At 39.3% G+C, this 24543-nt stretch overlaps 2 protein-coding genes across 4 annotated transcripts in view; both read right to left on the bottom strand.

Annotated features, from left to right (window-relative positions):
* Positions 1–1057: 1057 nt before the first annotated feature.
* hspa1b (heat shock protein family A (Hsp70) member 1B) lies at positions 1058–3613 on the bottom strand. The gene is made up of 2 exons (XM_062054223.1): positions 3434–3613; positions 1058–3278 (listed from the first exon to the last, which is right to left on the bottom strand). Exon 2 carries the CDS (start codon positions 3265–3267, stop codon positions 1351–1353), a length of 1917 nt encoding a protein of 638 aa, XP_061910207.1. The 5' UTR covers positions 3268–3278; positions 3434–3613; the 3' UTR covers positions 1058–1350.
* A 195-nt stretch (positions 3614–3808) lies between these two features.
* ahcyl1 (adenosylhomocysteinase-like 1) overlaps positions 3809–24543 on the bottom strand; it is a 31450-nt gene continuing 10715 nt past the window's right edge. Inside the window, exons 1-17 of one of the 3 annotated variants that reach the window (XM_062054226.1) lie at positions 22767–22920; positions 20167–20281; positions 19736–19879; positions 18549–18649; positions 18352–18454; positions 15033–15127; positions 14825–14931; positions 14254–14370; positions 14083–14146; positions 13891–13979; positions 13691–13761; positions 7024–7118; positions 6852–6950; positions 6643–6711; positions 6454–6532; positions 4843–4963; positions 3809–4776 (exon numbers count right to left, since the gene is read on the bottom strand). In XM_062054226.1, the coding sequence (XP_061910210.1) occupies positions 4770–4776; positions 4843–4963; positions 6454–6532; positions 6643–6711; positions 6852–6950; positions 7024–7118; positions 13691–13761; positions 13891–13979; positions 14083–14146; positions 14254–14370; positions 14825–14931; positions 15033–15127; positions 18352–18454; positions 18549–18649; positions 19736–19879; positions 20167–20281; positions 22767–22799 (1509 nt within the window). In that variant the 5' untranslated portion in view covers positions 22800–22920 and the 3' untranslated portion in view covers positions 3809–4769. Of the gene's footprint in view, positions 4777–4838; positions 4964–6453; positions 6533–6642; positions 6712–6851; positions 6951–7023; positions 7119–13690; positions 13762–13890; positions 13980–14082; positions 14147–14253; positions 14371–14824; positions 14932–15032; positions 15128–18351; positions 18455–18548; positions 18650–19735; positions 19880–20166; positions 20282–22766; positions 22921–24543 lie in introns of those variants that run through there. The other 2 variants (XM_062054224.1, XM_062054225.1) reach the window with 2 other exon arrangements.

Raw genomic sequence — 24543 nt, forward strand, 5'->3', positions numbered from 1 at the left:
CATATTTTCAAATCTTAATTGGATGATTGAGCTATTTTATGTTGAAAATGTAAATGTTTGTATAGTAATAAAAGAGACTAAAAAAAAGGTTCATGTCCTTTTGTTAAAAATATTGTCTCTGAAAACTTGTGTGACTAGAATAAACGGAAAGTATAGTGTCAGAGAGTCAAATAGTATAGACTTGAATATTTAATCTAACAGCTAATGTACTGTCATCTTTGATTACATGAAAAAATAACAAAACAAATTGAATAGACTGTCGATCTTGAATTTTCAAATGTTAAATGTAACTAAATTTGAAGGGAGGTTTGAGTTTGATTTTTAATAGGCAATTTCTCCTTACTTAGACTTAGATTTCCTTTTTATTGTCATTCAAATTTGAACTTTACAGCACAGATAAGAACGAAATTTCGTTACATAAGCTCATGGTAGTGCAGGATAAAAAAAAAAAAGCAATAAGGTGCATATATAAATAAATATAAATATATATATAAATAATATAGAAATATATATATAAAATAAATAAATATATATAAATATATATAAATAAATAAATAGATTACTGTACAGATAAATATATTGCACTTTCTCACATGCGTCCACGTTTATGGATATATGTTATATTGTCTTTTTTATTCCAGTGAGTTAATCCAATTTGGGGGGAGTTGAGGGGATAATTTAATTATGATGCGTTCAAGATTCTTACGGCCTGAGTCTTACCCATCAATATCAGAAGTCAAACACTGTTCTGATATGATCCAATTTAAGAAACTATTTAAACTAATATTTACAAAACACAGTGACAATAACAATATTATCCAATAAGGTTTATCTAATTTTGTCTATCTCCAATGAGAATTTTGATTATTTATTCATCCGTTTGTGTTACAAATTGAGCACAGGAATTGAACAAATTGCTATGTAATGGAAAGAGGCAATATTAAATAAGCTCTTCCTCTTACTACTCCTTTTCAGACACAAAAAAACTATAATTATGTCATGTACAGTATAGTAAATTAATGCATGTTTAAAATAAATTAAAACCATAACCATGATATCAGAGCTTTATAACACGTTTTTATTGATTCAAAGACATTAACAGCTGCGATTTGGATATCATACCAAGCCTAAAATTATATACCATTGATGAAAACATTACACTTATCAATACAATGCAGTACAATTGTACACCACTGCAAATCACAGGAATAATTTAATGCTTTAAGAAATATTTATCTTTGCAAAGGTTGAATTTTTGATAAAGCTTTTGTATTGGATAATCCACATTGTGCAGGAGCACTTAATGTTGTGGCCAATGTGAGTAAGTTTGACAAGCATCAAAATAGTCTTTTAGTCCACTTCCTCAATAGTGGGGCCCTTTGTGCTACCTCCAGCCTGAGTGTTGCAACCTCCTGGTGGCGCTCCTTGATAGAGCTTACTGATGATAGGCTTGCATGCATTCTCTAATTCCCTCAGCTGGTGCTCGTACTCCTCTTTCTCGGCCAGCTGGTTCTTCTCCAGCCACGAGATTGCCTGCGCGCACTTGTCCAAGATCACCTTTTTATCCTCCTCGCTGATCTTTCCCTTCACGTTCTCGTCCTCCACGCTGCTCTTCATGTTGTACGCGTACGACTCCAGTGAGTTCTTGGCCGCGATCTTGTCCCTCTGAACGTCATCGTCGGCTTTGTACTTTTCCGCGTCCTGCACCATCTTCTCGATATCCTCCTTGCTGAGACGGCCCTTGTCGTTGGTGATGGTGATCTTACTCTCTTTGCCGGTGCTTTTGTCCACGGCGGACACGTTTAAAATGCCGTTGGCGTCAATGTCGAAAGTGACCTCCACCTGCGGAACCCCCCTGGGAGCTGGAGGGATGCCTGTGAGCTCAAACTTGCCCAGAAGGTTGTTGTCCTTGGTCATGGCTCTCTCACCCTCATAGACCTGAATCAGCACCCCTGGTTGATTGTCTGAGTATGTGGTGAAGATCTGGGTCTGCTTGGTGGGGATGGTGGTGTTGCGCTTGATCAGAGGCGTCATCACTCCACCTGCCGTCTCAATCCCGAGAGACAGAGGAGCCACGTCCAGCAGGAGCAGATCTTGGACGTTCTCTGAGGTGTCCCCCATGAGAATAGCGGCTTGGACTGCAGCGCCATAGGCCACTGCTTCATCAGGGTTGATGCTTTTATTTAGGTCTCTCCCGTTAAAGAAATCTTGCAGAAGTTTCTGGATCTTTGGGATTCTTGTGGAACCACCAACCAGGACAATGTCGTTGATCTTCGCCTTATCTAGCTTGGCGTCTTGCAGGGCCTTCTCAACTGGTTCCAGTGTTCCCCTAAAGAGCTCAGAGTTCAGCTCCTCAAATCGTGCCCTTGTGATGGAGGTGTAGAAGTCAATACCTTCAAACAGAGAGTCAATCTCGATGTTAGCTTGCGTGCTAGAGGACAGAGTCCTCTTGGCTCGCTCACAAGCTGTACGCAGCCTCCTCACCGCTCGCTTGTTCTGGCTGATGTCCTTCTTATGTTTCCTTTTGAATTCCTCCACAAAGTGGTTGACCATGCGGTTGTCAAAGTCCTCACCGCCAAGGTGCGTGTCCCCCGCGGTGGATTTCACTTCAAAGATGCCGTCTTCAATGGTAAGGATGGACACGTCGAACGTTCCACCGCCCAGGTCAAAGATGAGAACGTTGCGCTCTCCTTGTTTGACTTTATCCAGACCGTAAGCGATGGCTGCCGCCGTTGGCTCGTTGATGATCCTCAGAATGTTGAGTCCAGAAATCACCCCTGCATCCTTGGTGGCTTGCCTTTGAGAGTCATTGAAGTAAGCTGGAACTGTGATGACTGCGTTGGACACCTTTTGTCCCAGGTAAGCTTCTGCGATCTCCTTCATTTTAACCAAGACCATAGAGGAGATCTCCTCTGGAAAGAAGGATTTGAGCTCACCTTTATAATCTACCTCAACTTTGGGCTTCCCATTGTCATTGATCACTTTGAAAGGCCAGAGCTTCATATCGGACTGTACGACCGGATCATTGCATTTTCTGCCGATGAGCCGTTTGGCGTCAAAGATCGTGTTGGTAGGATTCATAGCGACTTGGTTCTTGGCCGCATCCCCGATGAGTCTCTCTGTGTCAGTGAAGGCCACATAGCTGGGGGTGGTCCTGTTGCCCTGGTCGTTGGCAATAATCTCCACCTTGCCGTGCTGGAAAACCGCAACACACGAGTAGGTGGTTCCCAGATCGATGCCAATGGATATGCCTTTTGCAGAAGACATCTTGCTTGTTCCTGGAAAATAGAGTCAGGGATAATATTCAGGATTGGGATCAAATTAGTCAGTAGATATTAATAAAGTCTTCAATCCAGAATGTGTAAGCGGTACCAACATTGAAGACATACTACAACTGTTATAAGCAGAAGTCATGTAAACAAAAGTTACTTACTTCAAGTCTGTGGCTGGGACTTGTTGAGACAGCTTGTCCTGTGTTTTCACCTCTGTGGTTCTTCTTCTGATCACAAGTGGACTGACTCGTCCCTTTTATAGTTAGAAACAGTTTTCCAGAATGATCCTCTCAAAGCCCACCCCCCCAGCTCTGTGACTCAACTGTTAATATTAGCCTGGCCCAGCGCTCAGGAGAATATTCCAGAGCGGGAAGGCAGTTTGGACGCTGAGCCAGACTGACCGCGGGGGAGCACAATGAATCTGTGCGGCGCAGTCACAGAGGTATTTGCATTAGTGTTGTGAGCTCTATTCCAACAAAATAATAGAAAACAAGAACTGAAAAGCCTGTTTGAAAGTACTCTACTGTGTGAACTTTCTTTATTGCTGATTGAAAGCATTCTCCTCTACTTTGTATACAGTTTAGGCATTTTGATCATAAGAAGTTCAAATGAAGACAATCAGATGGCAAAAACATGCCGTCTAACATTAGTTATTATGTTAAGGACATGCACCACTGACAAGATGCATGCTGTTTGAAATTATTCAACATCCATTTAATTAGGAACAATGCTAACAAATGTTTTTAAAAGGTCATTCATATCCTATCATGGCCTTAAATGTACAATTCAGTTACACATTTGCTATTCAACTGCACTGCTCCTAGTGAGGAGTTTTTAAATGTAACATATTTATGTGTTGCTTAAATTAAAATTGGCTTTGACCTTGTCCAAGAGAAGCCGTACATATTTTGGACGACTCAGAAGATGGACGGCACACAGTGAGGCTTCTCCTAGCGTCTCGGGTTTGTATCATTATAGAACAAGTGTCACATATCCTCACTATCATTTGTTGTAATAAAGACTAAAGTAACTGGATGGTACCTTTTTGGGGCATGTATGCAAATACCATTTACATGGATCATGAACACATAAAAACAACAATATTGCTAAAATAATGTACATTTCGTTTGTTTTGGCTCAGTCCAGACTTTCCCACATGGAATGTAATATATAACATACGTCACTGGCTGGATTCCATTCTTATGGCATTTGGCACAAAGTGTACAAATAAAAATAAAAATAAAAAGCCGTAGCAACCAGCAGTACTAACAAATAAGTGCATGCAAGCAATTTTTTTGTTTATATAGTTGACAAGACATTGTAATATGTTAGCTGATTATACAACATACTGTACTGCTTAGTTTTTAAAGCTATATTTGCTTACATGCTAGTAAATTACAACCAGCATAAGTAAAATAATTCCTCCATTTGGTAGCAATTTGTAAAATAAAATAGACATTTCTTGTTATTTCAGGAAAGCACCACCGGGCTGTTTCATTAATACCTGCAAGAAAAACATAACATTATTATACACATGGAGAAGGATGCACTTAAAGAAGTGAGAGCCTACCTGTAATAATTAGGCTTGAAGGGGCCATTCTTGTTGAGGCCCATGTACTTGGCCTGCTCATCAGAGAGCTCAGTCAGGTGAGCGTCAAAGTTTGGGAGGTGCAGACTAGCCACATATTCATCTGAAAGGAAGACATAGTTTGTACAGCTACAGTTTCATTTATGTGTGCATATTGTACAGTGGTACCTCAACTTAAGAGTGTTTTGAGATAAGAGCAGTCTCTCAACTATTTTTTATGCTTAAAGTTGCAAGTAAAAATTTGAATTACAAGCATCCCCGCCATTAATTGGCGAAGCAAATGTCATAATGAACCTCAAGATCCGCCTAAAACAGCTGGTCCTAATCTATAGAGTTGGCTTATAATTAGAGGTGGACATAACTTGGTTTTTCAACCATGGGAAGGAAGAAAGTGAGTGTGAAGGACAGTGCAGATAAGAAATGGATGATATTCATTCAATTAAAGAAAGAAATCATCAAAAACCTGGCAAAGTGTCGCTAACTTGGTAAAGCATTTGGAGTGTATCACTGCTAGTTTGCAGAAGAAGAAATTAGTCTAATGCCAGCCAAAAATGTTGAAATAATAATTAAACGGGGGGCGATTAGCCATGAAATTATGGAAAGCTGCTGATGATGTGTTTGACAAAGAAGCAGCTGAAGGGAGATACCGTAGAAGTCCACTCTCCAAAGTAAATGCTGTAAATTATTATTACATTACAGTACTTTATAAAATTACTGTCATTGTTTGTTAGAGTTAGAGTGTTAGAGTTTGAGTTTATTTCGAACATGCAAGCATACAACATGATACATCACAATTTCCAGTTTCTCTTTTCAACATGTTCAAAAAGGAGTAGGAAGAAGCAGAGCTTATTTAATCCTACCCCTTTTCTTTACATAACAGTTGCTGAAACTTTTTTATTCACTTCCTGTTCTCAATTTATTCACAATAAACTCCATAGGTAATCACAATAAAAATAAATAAATAAATAATAGTAAGAATTTAATAATAATAATTGGTGGTTTGTAGTGCATTCTACTGATTCGTTTGTATACAATATTTATTATTTAAAAGGCATATTACATGCTCAAATTGTGCTGTTTTGGTGTGGCCAAGAACCAATTAAATTAATTTCAATTAATTTAAGTAAGAGACGTTGATTTAAGATACAAGTGTTTGGAGCTAAGAGCTATGTCGCAGAACCAATTAAGGTTTTACGTTGAGTCACTACTGTACAGCTAAAAAAAAAAGGAAAGAAAGAAAAAAAGAAAATGTAAAAATAAACAGAAAAAAAATTATGAAAGATAGAAAAAAAAGACAGACCAAAATAAATAAATGAATAAATAAAGAAGCATACTGCCCTGGGAGACACCACACCAACGTTGTCAGGACATACAGGCATGAGGAGGCCATACACACTACTGACTCAGCCACAACGAAAGTCAACAAGGTTGGAAGTTAAGTTAATTTTTTTTAAATTATGTTTTCAATGAATGCCAATCCCCTATAATGTAAGTTTTTAGGAGTTTATTTGTTATTTTTTTTGTGATGAGGAAGTTTGTCAGTAAAAGCATGTCATTTTTTTTTTTTAGTCATTTTTTTTTCCTACTACTTACCCATTTTCTTAGGCAGAAGATATACATCCTGCTTGTAACGTCCCTCTGGAGCATTGAACAACTCAATCAGGGCCAGGGCCTAAAGACAACATGATCAAACGAGAGCTTTGGCCTCACAAAAGGTTGTCATTCAGCACCTAAGTATGTTGTATAAATGTGTGTCCCCACTGCAAGTGCAGAACTACTGACCTGAGTTGTAGCAGTGATGGACAAGACAAACGTAGGCACAGTGGAGCAGCTCAGATTCAGAAGGCGACCCTGAGAGATAACACAATTCTCGTACAAACAACCATCTAGAGATGCGCAGTAACTACCCATTCAGTTCATGTAATGCCTCACCAGGAAGCACAGAAAACAAACTTGAGACATAATTTCTACATCAGCAAGCAGGAAATTACCTCTGCAAGCATCACAACTCTCTTTCCATCAGGCCAGATGATGTGGTCCACCTGCGAGCGCACCCTCTCCCAGGTCAGCTCGGGGCTGCGCAGACTTGCCTGAAGAAGACAAAAGTCAATTCCTACAATTGTGATAAAAAGTACAGTACAGTATACAGAGTAGACATTTTACCACATCAATCTCAGTGTTGGAATGTCCCATGTTGCAGACAACACAGCCATTCTTCATCCGATCCAGCTGTTCTCTGGTGACAACATTCTTGTTACCTTTATAAAAATGTAAGCAGAGCGACAGATGTAAAACCTAGGGTTGTCAAAAATAACAGTTAACTAATGTGATTAATCTCAAAATATATTTGCATTAATTATGTATATAAGAAGATTAATTGCGCAATTTGTTTTGACCGTACAAGCTTCTTTACTGTAACACGGCATGGTCGCTTGAAAGGTTAAAGTGAAGTGTGAAGTGAATTATATTTATATAGTGCTTTTTCTCTAGTGACTCAAAGTGCTTTACATAGTGAAACCCAATTATCTAAGTTACATTTAAACCAGTGTGGGTGGCACTGGGAGCAGGTGGGTAAAGTGTCTTACCCAAGGACACAACGGCAGTGACTAGGATGGCAGAAGCGGGGAGTGAACCTGGAACTAGGGCTGGGCGATATGGCCTTTTTTTAATATCTCAATATTTTTAGGCCATATCGCGATACACGATATATATCTCGATATTTTGCCTTAGCCTTGAATGAACACTTGATACATATAATCACAGCAGTATGATGATTCTATGTGTCTACATTAAAACATTCTTGTTCATACTGCATTAATATATGCTAATTTTAAACTTTCATGCAGAGAGGGAAATCCCAACTAAGTCATTTGACCAACACTGTATTTATTAAACAGTTATTAAGCAGTGGCACAAACATTCATGTCATTTCCAAAACAGAAAGTGCAAAATTGTCAGAGTCATTTTAAAACAAGCTATTAGTGCACTTTTGTGCATGACGTCACTAAGATGACATATCAAAACAACACTAAATTAAAGTGCACTTTTTGTTAGGGATGATGTTTGATAAGAAATTATCGAGTTCGAGCCTATTATCGAATCCTCTTATCGAACCGATTCCTTATCGATTCTCTTATCGAGTCCAGATAGGTTGTTGTATATGGAAAAAAACACACAATATTTGGTTTAACAAAAGCTCACTTTTATCATATAAGAAAAACATTTAATCTAATAAATAAATAAATATTGACTGTTACCCCCTAAAATCAGTGTTAAATATTATAAACGTATCACTTTCCTCTGGTACTGTTCCCCTAGCATTCAAAAAAGCGGTTATTCATCCTCTAATCAAAAGACTTAACCTCGATCCTGACCTCATGGTGAACTACCGGCCGGTGTCCCACCTTCCGTTTATCTCGAAAATCCTCGAAAAAATTGTTGCACAGCAGCTAAATGAACACTTAGCGTCTAACAATCTCTGTGAACCTTTTCAATCCGGTTTCAGGGCAAATCACTCTACGGAGACAGCCCTCGCAAAAATGACTAATGATCTATTGCTAACGATGGATTCTGATGCGTCATCTATGTTGCTGCTTCTTGATCTTAGCGCCGCTTTCGATACTGTTGATCATAATATTTTATTAGAGCGTATCAAAACGCGTATTGGGATGTCAGACTTAGCCTTGTCTTGGTTTAACTCTTATCTTACTGACAGGATGCAGTGTGTCTCCCATAACAATGTGACCTCGGACTATGTTAAGGTAACGTGCGGAGTTCCCCAGGGTTCGGTTCTTGGCCCTGCACTCTTTAGTATTTACATGCTGCCGCTAGGTGACATCATAGGCAAATACGGTGTTAGCTTTCACTGTTATGCGGATGACACCCAACTCTACATGCCCCTAAAGCTGACCAACACGCCGGATTGTAGTCAGCTGGAGGCGTGTCTTAATGAAATTAAACAATGGATGTCCGCTAACTTTTTGCAACTCAACGCTAAGAAAACGGAAATGCTGATTATCGGTCCTGCTCAACACCGACATCTATTTAATAATACCACCTTAACATTTGACAACCAAACAATTAAACAAGGCGACTCGGTAAAGAATCTGGGTATTATCTTCGACCCAACTCTCTCGTTTGAGTCACACATTAAGAGTGTTACTAAAACGGCCTTCTTTCATCTCCGTAATATCGCTAAAATTCGTTCCATTTTGTCCACAAACGATGCTGAGATCATTATCCATGCGTTCGTTACATCTCGTCTCGATTACTGTAACGTTTTATTTTCGGGCCTCCCTATGTCTAGCATTAAAAGATTACAGATGGTACAAAATGCGGCTGCTAGACTTTTGACAAAAACAAGAAAGTTTGATCATATTACGCCTATACTGGCTCACTTGCACTGGCTTCCTGTGCACCTAAGATGCGACTTTAAGGTTTTACTACTTACGTATAAAATATTACACGGTCAAGCTCCTGCCTATCTTGCCGATTGTATTGTACCATATGTCCCGGCAAGAAATCTGCGTTCAAAGAACTCCGGCTTATTAGTGATTCCCAGAGCCCAAAAAAAGTCTGCGGGCTATAGAGCGTTTTCTATTCGGGCTCCAATATTATGGAATGCCCTCCCGGTAAAAGTTAGAGATGCTACCTCAGTAGAAGCGTTTAAGTCTCATCTTAAAACTCATTTGTATACTCTAGCCTTTAAATAGACTCCCTTTTTAGACCAGTTAATCTGCCGTTTCTTTTCTTTTCTTTTCTACTCTGCTCCGGGGTGGACCGCTAGCCTGTTCATCGGATGGGGACATCTCTACGCTGCTGACCCGTCTCCGCTCGGGATGGTTCCTGCTGGCCCCACCATGGACTGGACTTTCGCTGATGTGTTGGACTTTCACAATATTATGTCAGACCCACTCGACATCCATTGCTTTCGGTCTCCCCTAGAGGGGGGGGGGGGTTACCCACATATGCGGTCCTCTCCAAGGTTTCTCATAGTCATTCACATTGACGTCCCACTGGGGTGAGTTTTCCTTGCCCGTATGTGGGCTCTGTACCGAGGATGTCGTTGTGGCCTGTACAGCCCTTTGAGACACTTGTGATTTAGGGCTTTATAAATAAACATTGATTGACTGATTGATTAAAAAAATAAAATAAAATAAATAAATATTGACTGTTGTTACCCAAAGTATATTAAGTGGGATTTTTCAGAAAAACAAATATATACAGTAACACAAAAACAACCTGTCTCTGTGATCACTAAAGGTGTATAAATAATAATATAGTGTTAAATAAAATCAGTCCCTTGGGCACAAAACTGAAAATAATACAGCTCTCCAAAAAGTGCAATTCTGCTGCTATTTGACATAACTGTTTGTTATGATGCTTTGACATTTTTGCACTTTATTTCTTTATTGAAAGAAAATTATATGAAAAGTTATTTGCAAATGTGGTTACAATGCTAAAAAATGAAAAGTTAAAGCTAAAAAAGAAGTACACTTTATTGAGTTAACATTATTTCTTTATAGGGGGAAAGATGTTATGAGCTAGGGAATATATCAACTACACTACCCAGCATGCAACGGGAGTGATGAGCATGCGCGGTAGCCCCGAAAAGTGTTGTTGCATGTCGTCACCCGGCAGCTAAGAATGACGTTATGAGCACGCTGTGAAAGTAAACGTCAAGAACTCAGCCAACACGCCAGGTCTGCATTATTTATAATTAGACAGACAACACATATACAGTGTGATTTTGTTTTGTTTAAAGGAAAGAAAAAAAAAGTTAAAAAAGGGAGATGTCATATATGTATGTGCTGCGGTTGCTTTAAGAACGTTGCGACAGCTGCCGTAAAGGAGGTGCGTTGCTAGCCTTGTTGCTATGTTTCCGGTTGGTCGTAAAAGTGTTCGTCATGTGTTTGTACCCTGCCCAAATCTCTCAGTAAAGTTATTCATTGGATTATACCTTTTGTTTTGAACTTTATTACACCTTGGAGCGCTTTTTCCCGTCCATTTTTTTCCTGCTTTCCCTATCTGCATCTAATGACTGAGCTACGTGACGCCATTTCTTGTGATGTCACACGGAGCATTTCTGGTCGGGACGGGATTCGAATAAAGAACCAACTCTTTTTCTTTACTATAGTGGTCTCGATAACGGGTACCGGTTCTCAAAAAGGGATTCGAGTCCGAGGACTCGGTTCTTTTCTTATCGAACAACCGGGAAAACCGGTTTCGAGTATCATCCCTACTTTTTGTAAAGAACGCCACTACAATAGTTTAAAACAAATGAAGTGCACTTTTGTGCATGATATCACACAAGATATTTCAATAAGTGTCAAATAAAAATTAGCTGCATAATAGGAAATCAAATTGTGTACGTCCTTCGCTATGTGGTATGTTACTGCGGACGTTAATATCCTTTTGTTGTTGACAATTTTTTTCATACGGTGTTGATCTGGAAATGTTTGCTTCGGCATTTTGATGGTGTGGGCGTGTGGCACCGAAAGGAGATGTTGACATGCGGAGTAAGCACTCTTCATTCTCTAGCAGGTGACTTTTCAAATGATGCTACATATTAGCAGTAATGCTACTTTTTATAGCAATGCTTTTCCCCCACACTTGACAAATTACGGTTGTCTGTTCGACATATTCCCACTTGAAGCCAAACCACCGCTAGACGATGGACCATCTGCTGTTTTTCTTGGGAATCAATTCTTCCTTTATTTGTTACCAGATTCGCACCATCTTTCTCTCGTATTACCGCTCGCACCACTCCACTAGCATCACAGCTAACGTTACCCATGCTGCTACCTCTCTGCTCCGCGAGGGCGTATACGTATGTGACGTATGTAAGAAGGTGCGCTTGCTGTCTGTGAGAAGAACAGAGAAGAAAAAGTGGGAAGAGCCTGTAGTGTAATGCCCGCAGCTAAAAGCAACTGCGTGAGAACGTATACTCGAATATCATGATATAGTCATTTTCTATATCGCACAGAGGCAAACCCGCGATATATCGAGTATATCGATATATCGCCCAGCCCTACCTGGAACCCTCAAGTTGCTGGCACGGCCACTCTACCAACCGAGCTATACCGCCTATATAAAGCATATGTCAGTGCAAAGATGAGTGAGGCAACTGCGACTGTTGTGCTCGCTGGCAAATGTCACTTGAAATACACCCAGATGGGACTTTAGATAAATCTGTTTTTATGTTTTGAGCAAATAAATGACGTAATCTGATTTTAAAAATATATAATTTGACAGCACTAGTAGAGTAACATGCAATACAATTATTATAGTACCGGTACATTTAATTGGCATGAATCTAGGAAACCAATTTTTTTTTGTTAATATACAGAAAAACAACAAAAAAAAACGCTGCCCAGTAGTGGGCGATGTCCCTTCACAACGCACACATGCAAACACAAACTGCTGGTACTACCAAGTATCCTAAAAAGTCATTTGAATACACTCAAAGTTTGATATAACGCGGTCAATGGGGTCCATAAAATACCGATTGCATTATTCCCGAGATCGTGTTATATAGGAATCCTTATTTTTTTACCAGTTTCTTTCGAAAAAAGTTATGCGCTGTAACACAGCTGTCTAAACCTGCTTGGTGGATTGTGCCCCCACACCACGTCACATAATGGGGCGGGCGTTATCCACCAGTAGGTTTGGACATACCTGGGTCGATATATTGTTATTTTTATTTTTTGTTTATTCCTTCTTTTGTGAGACTTTAACAAAGATTTACTGTCTAAGTGTTACGATCTGGTCGCATGTCTGCGAAGGTCGTGTCTCCCAGCATGCAAAGGACGACAGGAAGCACCTTGCAGGTAAGAATGCTTGTTTAACTCCGGTACGAGGCACAAACACAAACAGGGCATTAGACGTAGACTTAGACTTAGACAAACTTTATTGATCCACAAGGGAAATTGTTCCACACACTAACTCAGTTACAAAGGATGGAAAGTGTAAGGATGGAAAGGATAATGCATGTATAAAGTAGACTAAAAATGTACCGTAGTAGTAATATAAAATACAACATATATGTAATATTTACGTATTACATATACAGTATATAATATATACTGATATATTATATTTTTATATAATATATACAATAATAGGGATAATAATTAGTCTAGCGTGAATCTAACTGGAAGGCAAAGGGTCGCCAACAGCGAACAACAAGACATTCTAAGTGTAGCAATAAAGACTTGTAACTGTAGAGTAGAGTAAACCAACACAGGTCATGACAGTAAGTTTGTAAATATGCGGTAATTTGGTGAAAAACAACGCGGTTGACTCTGGCTGGTAAAAAAGGGCGAAAAATTTGGGGTCCATGACACGATTGCGTTACTGTATATGGAACTTTGCGTTGTATTGGATCTCACTATATCAAACTTTGAGTATACTCTTCATCTGTGTGTGCATGATTTTATACTTTCATTTATGTATGCAACTCATGCGACACAAACAGCGGCATAGTAGTAAACACACACTCTTTTAAAGAATCCTTACGGTCGTCTGCAATTAATTTTTTGGTAGAGATTTATGAAAATGTGTATGTGTTTGTCCCATTTTTGTTAGAGATGTACTCAAAGGATTTATGCCACCTTCAGAACCTTTAAGACTTGTATTGGAACTTGAGAACATTTGTGAATGGGTCTAAAAGTGGACGTGTTTGACACATGTTGTTGTCAGACAACCCTATATTCAATTGAAAATGGTGCCCCTTAGTGATGCAGGTAGACACATAAGCACTTTGAAGCATTGAGGTACAAACTATTATAATATATAATGATTGTAAGTGAGATTGTGTGAGGTTCCATACCAGTGCAAGTTATCACCACGTCCATCTGCCGGATGACTTCACTCAGCTTGACAACTCTGAAGCCGTCCATACTGTGCAGGTACACAGATACACATTTATTAGTATAAAAGCAAACAACTTAAAAATTATCATCAAAGCTCCCCTCATCCACAGTAGAGCACATTAAGTGATGTAACAGTATAGAATGAGCAGGCACTCACCATGCCTGCAGGGCACAGATGGGGTCAATCTCTGTGATGACCACAATGGCTCCCAAGGCTTTCAGAGCAGTGCAGCAGCCTTTTCCTACCTACAGGACAACGAAAGACTGCATTAAACACAAGTTTGCAATTTTTGTAATATCAGGTATACATACACCTGAAATTACGTTGTAGATACAGTATATGACTCACCTCTCCATAACCACACACCACCACTTGTTTGCCCCCAAACATTATATCTGTTGTCCTCTTCAACCTGGTAGAGACAAGCAAAATCCCACAAAATTTTGATAAAAGCACTGTGCGCCTCAATACTGTTTCCAAACATTTTTAGTGTCTACGTATGTGAAAGGTCCCACTCACCCGTCCAGGATAGATTCACGGCAGCAGTACAGGTTGTCGAATTTCTGCTTGGTGACTGAGTCGTTCACGTTCATCGCAGGGACACACAGCTTGCCGGCCTTAGACAGCTGGTACAGTCTGTAAAGACAGTTTGGAACGTGACCAGATGTTCAACCTGAGAAGCACTCAGTGACTGCACTCAGTAGGTGAGTGGCCTTTTAGGTCCAAAGGGTCATGGTTTACATATACTACTATAACTCATATGGCTGCTTTTGATATGGTTTCTTATGACAGATACCAGGGACCAGGGGGCTTACCCTCAAGCTACTGCTTTAAAAATATGACAAAAATCCTGATTTCCAGTTTGGTCTCAGCTATTTCAAATATTCTGTCATTTTATAAAAAAAACACTTCAAAATGTTAGACATCTTTTGGTATTTCTGACATAATCGTGCATTTATGAGACAATTTGCAAAACAAACAGGTCAAATTCTTTGGAAGATTTTGGTGACAATTTTCCCAATCATTATTGGTGTAAAAATCTGACCCACTACATTTTAAAACTAAATGTTTACCCCCAAAAACACCTTACCTATGAACTCCTGTGACACTCTCCTCAACAATGCCTCGCACTTTCTTGAACACACTGGGGTACTTCTTGTAAACCCAGTGTGTTAAGTCCCCGCCATCATCCAAAATCTAAGGAAGTACGATCAGAAAGAATAATCACATTATAGTTGAAGCCTGAGTCACTCAATGATAAACATATAAAAAACAGAGGGGTTGGACACAGGTGATACCATATTGGCCTGCCAGGACTCAGTGCTGACACAGCGATCGATGCACCACCAGAAGTCATCCTCTGATTCACCCTTCCAAGCAAACACGGGCACTCCTGCAGGTGATAAAACACACACTGTTGAAAGCAAAGATGCCAAGACAATAAGAGAAGCAGCTGGGTGTGTGAACATCATGCCAAATGATGGAACAAAAACAATATTCAATTTAGGACTGTTTAACATTATGTAGTAAACATTTTTCCAATCAAAAACATTCTGTTCAGTGACAGACTTTGTGTGCAATGATGAAAAAAAAATCTGCTTTTCTTTCCAAAGAATGATGATTTATTAGCACGTTTGTCTTTCTGACTTATTTTTTTGTAGCACACATTATTACAATGAAGCACTTGATTTAAAATGTCATAGTAGTGGTACAGTATGTGCAGCAACATACTGTAAATGCCTGGAGAGTTTTACTCACTAGGGGCCCTATTATCCGGTTTTGCGCTAAAGTGTTTTGTAGTTACGCATGTTTTTCTTATTCGTATTCTACCATAAAGCCTGCGAACACGTCCACCCGCACAGGTTAGGCAAAACTGCTTCAGTCGCAAATGAAGGCGGGCTCATGGCGTAGTGGGTAGAGCGGCCGTGCCAGAAACCTGAGGGTTGCATGTTCGCTCCCTGCCTCTTACCATTCAAAACGCCGCCGTTGTGTCCTTGGGCAGGACACTTCACCCTTGCCCCCAGTGCCGCTCACACTGGTGAATGAATGATGAATGACAGGTGGTGGTCAGAGGGGCCGTAGGCGCAAACTGGCAGCCACACTTCCGTCAGTCTATCCCAGGGCAGCTGTGTCTACCTCCACCAAGTGTGAATGAATGATGGGTTCTCACTTTTATGTGAAGCGCTTTGAGTGTCTAGAAAAGCGCTGTATAAATCTAATCCATTATTATTATTATTCATTACCAGTGTTGGGTTAGTTACTGAAAACCAGTAACTAGTTACAATTACTAGTTACTTTATTTCAAAAGTAACTCAGTTACTAACTCAGTTACTTACACCAAAAAGTAATGCGTTACTGTGAAAAGTAACTATTTAGTTACTTCTTTTTTCCCCCCTTTTTTTTTTAAGGCTCCCATTAATGCCCTTTTAGCCTTCATTTCAGTACTGTTATTGCACTGGAGAATAATACAATCTGTTGATCAACTTGACAAGCATTTGCATCACTGAACTCAGAAAGCAATGTGCTCTACATACAACACACAAAGACAAAGATATGTTTCAAAGGGCCAATCTATTTCAGGCCAGAAAAAATTGACAAAACTATTTTAAATAGCTGCAACATAATGGCACTTTAACTTTAACTCTAAGTAGATAGGATCTTTGATCCAAGACACAACTTACATTTAACTAAAATTGTATTTTCTTTGTGCTCGACAAAAGAAAAGCATTGAGAATGTCTCCATGTTAAAAAACTCGACATCTGGCTTCGCCATGATGTCTTGTCAGTTGTTATGAGAATAGCGTATGTGTGTGTGTGTGTGTGTGGCCCTTTAAGATATGACAGCATGAGAGGTGAGTGACGTCAGTGAGTGAGTGGGCGAGAGAGGTGAGGGAGCGGCGACAGTGAGTGCGTGTAGGTGCTCTAGCTTGGTGGATGGCTGCGTCCAATTAAGTCACAAAGTTGCAACAAACCGCCGGGCTCGTCATTCACCCTCAGCTGTAAAGACCCTCTTCCGGGTAAAGTGAAGGTTGTTAGACCCTAAGTACGGCTCTGGAGGAACGTCTCCCCTGCGGGGAGGCGTGCTTTCTGTGGGTGGGGGAAAGCACGCCTCTTCTTTTCCACCGGAGCGCTCCAATAAAACACACTCAGATCTTCAGTTTCTAGCCGATACTACATAAAAATAACGTAAAATAACGCAGTAACGCATCATGCAGTAACGGTAACTGAGTTACTGTATATAAAAAAATAACGCGTTAGATTACTAGTTACCGCCGAAACTAACGGCGTTACAGTAACGCGTTACTTAGTAACGCGCTAGTCCCAACACTGTTCATTACTAATGACGTAGACTTTTCCGTGACACATTTTTTTCTTGGTTTTGTGAAAACAATGGAGCATGGAGTTTTTCTAAAACTTGTGAATGTCATTGAAATCCATTAAAAATATTACACAGGACTGTATCCATCCAGGCAGCGCTGGAGTCATCACATGTTTGTGTGTTGTCATGGTGATATAGTGTGTATGCATGCTACAACAGCTTTTTTTCCTGACATATTGTGAATAGTAATCCGAATAGGGTGAAACTTTATATCAGTTATTATTATAAACACCCTAATGTTATATGCGATGACTATTATGTTGGATCCACTATGGACTGAACTTTCGCTGATATGTTGGATCCACTATGGACTGGACTTTCACAATATTATGTCAGACCCACTCAACATCCATTGTTTTCGGTCTTTCTAGAGGGGGGTGGTTACCCACATATGCGGTCCTCTCCAAGGTTTTTCATAGTCATTCACATCGACGTCTCACTGGGGTGAGTTTTCCTTGACCTTATGTGGGCTCTGTACCGAGGATATTGTTGTGGCTTGTGCAGCCCTTTGAGACACTTGTGATTTAGGGCTATATAAATAAACATTGATTGATTGATTGATGTTAAGAGTTCTGTTTAGTACAAATGTTTGTGAAGCTGTGGCGTGTAAGAGGGGCTTGACAGCTATTTGTGTGTGTGTCTGCTTGTGTGGGAGAGAGTGCCAGTTTCAGAGTAGAACTATGGTCATTTTATTCCGTCTCAATGGATGTTTCCAGGTGTCTCAATTAAAGCGATGAGAGCTTTCTGAAAGCTTATCTTATAATTGTATGTCATGTGGCATACGCTGCATCCAAAATTCAAGTGCAATATTATGTTTTACCTTCTAATGGTGCTAGAACTATTCCAGTGTCAAAGGCGCATAAGAACAGAAGTGCTTAAATTGACGAGAATACAACAAAGGCCAGATTTTACGCATCTTGGATATAGGATGTGAATTGATTGTTTTGAGCCCCGCTAATTATTTTACACTGTATTACAATTTGTTTGTAAAAATACAAATAAATACTTCAATATCTATTTGTCACCTTGACTTAAGATTTCAAAGCAAGTTATCGGTCAATTTGTATGTACAAAAATCTAATAATCAAATGTGTAGGCAATTGTGTAATAATATGAAGTGATTAAAAATGTATATTCATACATTCATTGTCATAAGAGGCCCTCTAAAGTCAGCCATAACTGCGATGTGGTATTCGATGAAAACGGGTTCGGGCCCTAGAGCCTCAAATCAGACTTACCTGTCTCAGCGAGAGCAGCAGCCACTTCATTCTGGGTGGAGTAGATGTTGCAGGCTGTCCAGCGACACTGGGCCCCCAGAGCTACCAGTGTCTCAATCAGTACCTGAGAGGCAGCAAAGATGTGTGTTGATAAATCGTACAAGACAAAGATGGTAACATGAGAAAGTGAGTGCAGTGAACAGGATGTGTGGACCTACTGCCGTCTGAGCTGTGATATGAGTACAGCCTACAACCTTTGCCCCCGCCAGAGGCTTCTCCCCCTGAGCTCTCTTCCTCAAGGAAATAAGGGCTGACATGTCTGGGGAGCAAACACAGTGAGTGCATGTAAGTGGCGGTTGGGCACAGAAGACAGCCGACTGAGTAAACAAATGTAACGTTTTGTAGTAGCCAAACAGAGTCTTGTTCAAAGGGTGTGACAACAGAAGTAGTGGACCAGCAATGTCAACAGCATTGCTGACCAGGTTTGGGTTTGTGGAAGCACTCAAACCTCGTTATTACTCACACAGGCAACAGAAAGAGCCACAAAGGCTCTGAAGGAAGAAACTAAAACAAGAGCACAGACTGCCGCCAAGGCCTAAACATTTGTCACTTGTGTGGATGGCAATGATTTAGGAACAGTTACAAGGCAGACTAAGTTCCATCCTGGTCACAAAATGTAATAAGATCCTACATAAGCACAAGAAATAACCCTTTAAAATTACATAAATTAGATTTTCCATGTTATTTAAAATCCTGCTAAATGAAAAATGTGAATCAAATTGTATCTTTATTATCATTGCAGCTTTTGACCTTGCATACACATTGCTTATGTGGGGATAAACACAGGATATTTTACAGCAAAATATACAGGTATTAGAAAGTGTATGCATACACATAAGCTCACATTTCTAGATGAACCCTCCTTGCAAGAAAATTAGGCATCCCAAAGCAAAATATCAGAAATAGAAAGTACAATAAAACATAAAAAATTAATTTGCCCACTTTGAAAATCTTAGACAGACATTAGCTTTGAAGGGTTTATGTGTTCTGAAATGTACTATATTATATGTCAATGGGGCTGCCTTAACAAAGTCATTTCCTGCAAAGGATCAAAAAGATTTACCTATCCATGTGATATTAGGAAATACAGTATGTATTAAGATCAACATAATGACAGCAAACCTATTAATACAACTAATATATTCATATAGCAGCAAGACAACCAGGCTCTATCCATCCATGTAAATTGTAAACAAACAACCATTCACATTCACACAGTCACAGAGAGGGAACTGAATTTCAAAGACATCGAACCAAAGTCAAAGTTGTGTTTTACAAATCCTGGAAACAAAAGAAATAAAACAATAATCTTAGAAATATTCTAAATGTTACCAGTGTGATGTACCTTGCTCAGCAATTTCAATTTCACGTCGCCCAAATTCAGCCTGTTTGATGTTCTTAACACAGAAGTCATTGCTGCCCTGGGTGTTGACCTGCGCTTTGTCTCTAGGTGAGGTTTCATCATCAGAGCTGTCAGTGTAGGACGCAGCTGGGAAATGGCGAGCACAATTAGTCATCATTGAGGATAGATGGATTAAATAGTGTGTATGACTCAATCTGTACAATGTGTGAAATGTAAAGCATGTATACAGTATGGGATTACAAACACGATACACACAATACACACATTTCAACCAAGCTCCAGTGAAGAAACACTGCTATCTTACTAATTGTATACCTTCAGACTCACAATTGCCTCTTTAGCTACTGTTTAACACTGTACTGTGAGGCTGATTAGCATGCAGAGCCATTAATCATTCTGAAGATGCATTGTACCTGAGCTGTAGCTGTCTGTGGAAGACTGTGAAATGGAGCGAGACAAGGAACGGCGACCTGCCTTGGTTGGGTATTTGCTGAATTCTTGTTTATCCTCCGTGTTAGCAAACTGGATCTAGAAAGAACCATATTATTTACAAATGCTTGTTAATCAAAATCAGAATTAGCTTTATTGGCCAAGTATGTTTAACACACAATACATTTGACTTGGTAGACTGTGCTCTCTTTGGTCAATGTAAATATGAAAGACCCAGCCCACCACGATCAATATGAAAGACAACTTCAGTAAGTGATCTGGGGTCACCATGCAACGACAGAGGTTCCTCTTTTTATTACACTTTAGTCTATGATGACTTGGAGCTGAAAAGAAAATCAGAATGTGTCCTCAGTTTTTCCGGCTATAGCCCACCAAAAAAGTCAAATGCTCTTAGCTATACAGAGTAGTTGATTTTGTTTTTACCTTCAATGACTACACTGAATTAGCTCATCTAGGTGGGATACTTTAGGTTCGCGTTAAACAGGAAACAAAAATAATGTTTATGTAGAAAATATAAATTTTTCAAAATCCCAATTAATTCCTATAGTTGTACCTCAATTCAAGAGTGTTTTCAGATAACCTCTGCCTTGTTTTTATTGAATACTTGGGCTTACTACGCTACTGTATTTTAATGTTGGTAATTATGGTGGTACTTGGAGTGTTTTATCTGGTGGTACTTGGTAAATAAGGTTAGAGAACCACTGTTCTATTGTATTGTTTTTATACAATATTTCTTAACTCAAAGTTGTTTTTTAAAAGACATGTTACCATACCATACCATACCAACTTTTTTTGTAAAGCCCTTTAAAAACAACCACAGTTGAAGAACAAAGGGCTGCACACCACAAAGAAATACAGGCAAAGGACAGACTAGAAAATAACATTTAAAACAGAAGTAAAATACACATTGAAAAGCAAATACAAATTACCCTAAGAACAATTTGTTAGATAAAAAATCAGTTAAAAAGTTAAAAACAGTTAAAAAAAGTTAAAAACAGTTTAAAGTCTCATGCTGGGTTAAAAGCCAGTGAATAAAAATGGGTGGGTTTTAAGAAGGGTCTTAAAAATAGCCAAAGAAGGGGCCTGTCTCACATGGAGAGGGAGATGTTACATGTTAAAATTGTGCTGTTTTGGGGTGGCCAAGCACCAATTCAATTGATTTCAATTCATTTCAATTGGCAACGCTGATTTGAGATATAAGTGTTTTTAGTTAAGAGTTCTGTCATAGAACCAATTAAGCTCATACGTTAAAGTACCGCTGTCTAGATGAGCTTTTACTTACATTTCCTTGATTGATCACGGGGTAAATACTAAATAAATGTATCAACTAGTTCTTATTTTTTCCACAAAATAATTTTGATGGACTTTGAGAACCTTTTTGTCTAAATGCGCTGAACTCCTGTTTCGATGTCCGTGTTTTATTGCGCATAATAATGCAGCCTGGGAGTTGTGAATAGTGTAGTTTTGCATGGATGGGGCTCAATTTTTTAGAGCCGACATCACCTACAACAAACAGCATCTCGTAAAAATGGAGTACTGTAGTGTTATCCATATTGCCTTAATTGCTTTAAGATGAGCTTAATCAACAATTTAAACATAATTCTTAACAATCTATTAGGTAATTGGTGAATTGATTATTAGGTCCATACCGTTTTTAAAAACAAGAGCCTTTAAAGTCAAGACTTCTAATTGATGTTATGGATGTTATGTTAAAGTCCAAGCCTTTAATAATATAGTTAGGCAGGTTTGTTACATATTTAGTATGAGAAAAATACATCACATGACAGTTTCTAATTTATTTGACTCATAGAACATGTGACCATAAGTGTGTTCCCTTGCAGATAGGTCCACTAGACCTCAGGGATGTTTTCATTCACTGTGGAATGCTGTCAAATTTCCTTCTTCTCCTATTTTATCTGTCCATAGAAAGTGTTTAGACTCAAAACTAACATGCCTGCCAGGAGAGTTGACACAACACACATCACACAGACGATAAATCCGGGAGCATGTAAATAAATGCCTGATGGACATCAATGAGGTGTACTGACCTGCACCTAAAACAATCATGACATAAAGCGTAGCATTATAAATAACTATGTGGAAAATACATAACTTTCTGCACTGTATGGGTATGTTTATATGATAATAAGACTGGTTGCAAAAGAAAACACACTTGTAACCTACTAAAAGCACAATCTTGTTTACGGCACTCATAAGAAACACAAGAATGTTGTAAGAAAGAGCAGGAGAGAACTCAGCATGTGTCCTGTTTTCTTAAACCACACTGAGCTTCACATCACTTTGGACTCCAGAGGATTCAGCCCAGGATTTTGTACATTACTCTACTTTCTCCTTGTCTTTTTTTCTGATTTATGATGGATTACTCAGTGGTACTCCAGTATGCATTTTCTTTCAAAACTCCCTCAGGGTGACCCATGCAATATGGATAACCTTGATCAGGAAGACAAATAATACATTTTTTAAATAAAAAATACCTCATCATCTCTGTGCTTTTAAGAATAAATGTGTCTGAGTGCCTAGTGATGTATTAGTGGTGACTCACCCTTTCTCTCCCGTGCACATGTGTGTGTGCCATCACTGCCTGTTCTCTGTGCCTGTGTGTGTGTCCTCTGTTTGATGGTACTAGGTGTCCCTGATGCTATTACCCCAGAACACTCCCAGGCAGAGCCAGGGGGAGGTTCCCACCTATTATCCTGATTTCTAACGGCCAACCTGGAGGGAGAGCGAGAGAGAAAGCGAGGCCAGGTTGATTCAGTGTGACCTCTCTTCCTTTCACTCTCAGTGCCTGCCCTTGGCAACCAGTTGCTAAAGTCTGTGTTTTTGGAAAGATATTATTTAAATTGAAATGCAAAATAGGTCTACCAAAAACCCATTTATCACAGACATGTCAATAAAAGGGAATTGACAGACAGCAGTTTCCATTAGCCTTAGGCTGAATCAATAAACATCCAGTTCCATCTCACAGTTAAAAATAACCTTTCTCTCCAAAATAGCCAGGCCAGGTCACAGACTTAAGCTGAGGTGCGACTCTGTAAGTGGTCAATCCGGCGATATTCCGTTCTTACTCAGACGTCGCTAGTGCGCTACAGCGCCCTCAGAGCCAAAAGACGGTCCTAAATTAACCGTCTACTTCTTTAAATAACTGGACTTCCTTCAGTCTGCCAAGGGCCTGTATAGATGAACACATGCATAGTGGATAACATACCGTTGTGAAAAAACAATCCCTCCTGCACAACTGACCTTACACTGTATATATAAAGTCATCTCAAATAGTAAAAGGTAGCAGTAGTGAACACTTTAAATAACAGGTACACAGGAAAAATAGGATGACACTAGTCAACATAAATGTGTTACATTTCTCATCTTATAGTGACTTTCAGTCAAATATACTGTAGGTCCCACACAGTACTTTAACATGACCTACAATGACCCACTTTCCTGTACTATAGTATCTTGTTACATTAGCAGCTGGTACCTGAGGGCCAGAAGACAACCCTCAGTCCGTTCTATGCTGTATCGTGACAGGGGGCAGTGGTTAAGTGACCCCGCAACCCTAAACACATTTCAATCTCAGCATTGTGTGTCTAATGTTATCAGACAGACATTTATTCTCACTGTAGTTCCACAATATGTCGAATAGGAGGCTTTGAAGTAAAAAATGTTGACTTAAGTACAAACATTGTCTCAGGCACCAGTGTAAATATTAGCATATTTGGATGTCATTTACAATATATGAGGACACACCTACTATATATTCAAACTTGCCATAGGGTAAAAAATAATAGTAATTTCCAGTGGCTTAACAAAATGCCAAGACAGTTTCAGACAGTCTCAGGTCAAACTCAAATGTAAAACTAAAAATAACAAATGAAAAATAACTAATGTGTTGAAATTGTCACCATAATAAAACCTATAGGCTACTTACTACACAGGCAGTGTTTTAAGTAACTTAATATCACACTTAGCTTACACACAAGTGTAAAAAGAAGCTAACCGATATATAAAAGTGAGCAGCCTGGAATGGAGTCGGCTCTCTTGGTTGCTTTGTTGGGTCTGTTCCTGTCTCTGGTCATGCTGCCCCCACCCCAGCAAACAAATGGTGTGGAGCACCGCAGGGGTCACTGTAGCCTATGTGGGTGTTTTGATGTTTTTTTTGTTTGGTTGTTTGTCTTTGCATGGTGCAATCGTATGTGCGCAATGTAATATTAATTGCAATTTTTTGTTTTTTGATGTATTTTGCTTTTGTAGCTGTATGTAGAAATGGTGCCGCTGAAGTGCCAACTGGTTGCATCAGGTCTGTGGTCTTTTATTGTCTTTAA

Source organism: Entelurus aequoreus, linkage group LG07, assembly GCF_033978785.1.
Source record: "Entelurus aequoreus isolate RoL-2023_Sb linkage group LG07, RoL_Eaeq_v1.1, whole genome shotgun sequence".
In the NCBI taxonomy this organism is placed as follows: domain Eukaryota; kingdom Metazoa; phylum Chordata; class Actinopteri; order Syngnathiformes; family Syngnathidae; genus Entelurus; species Entelurus aequoreus.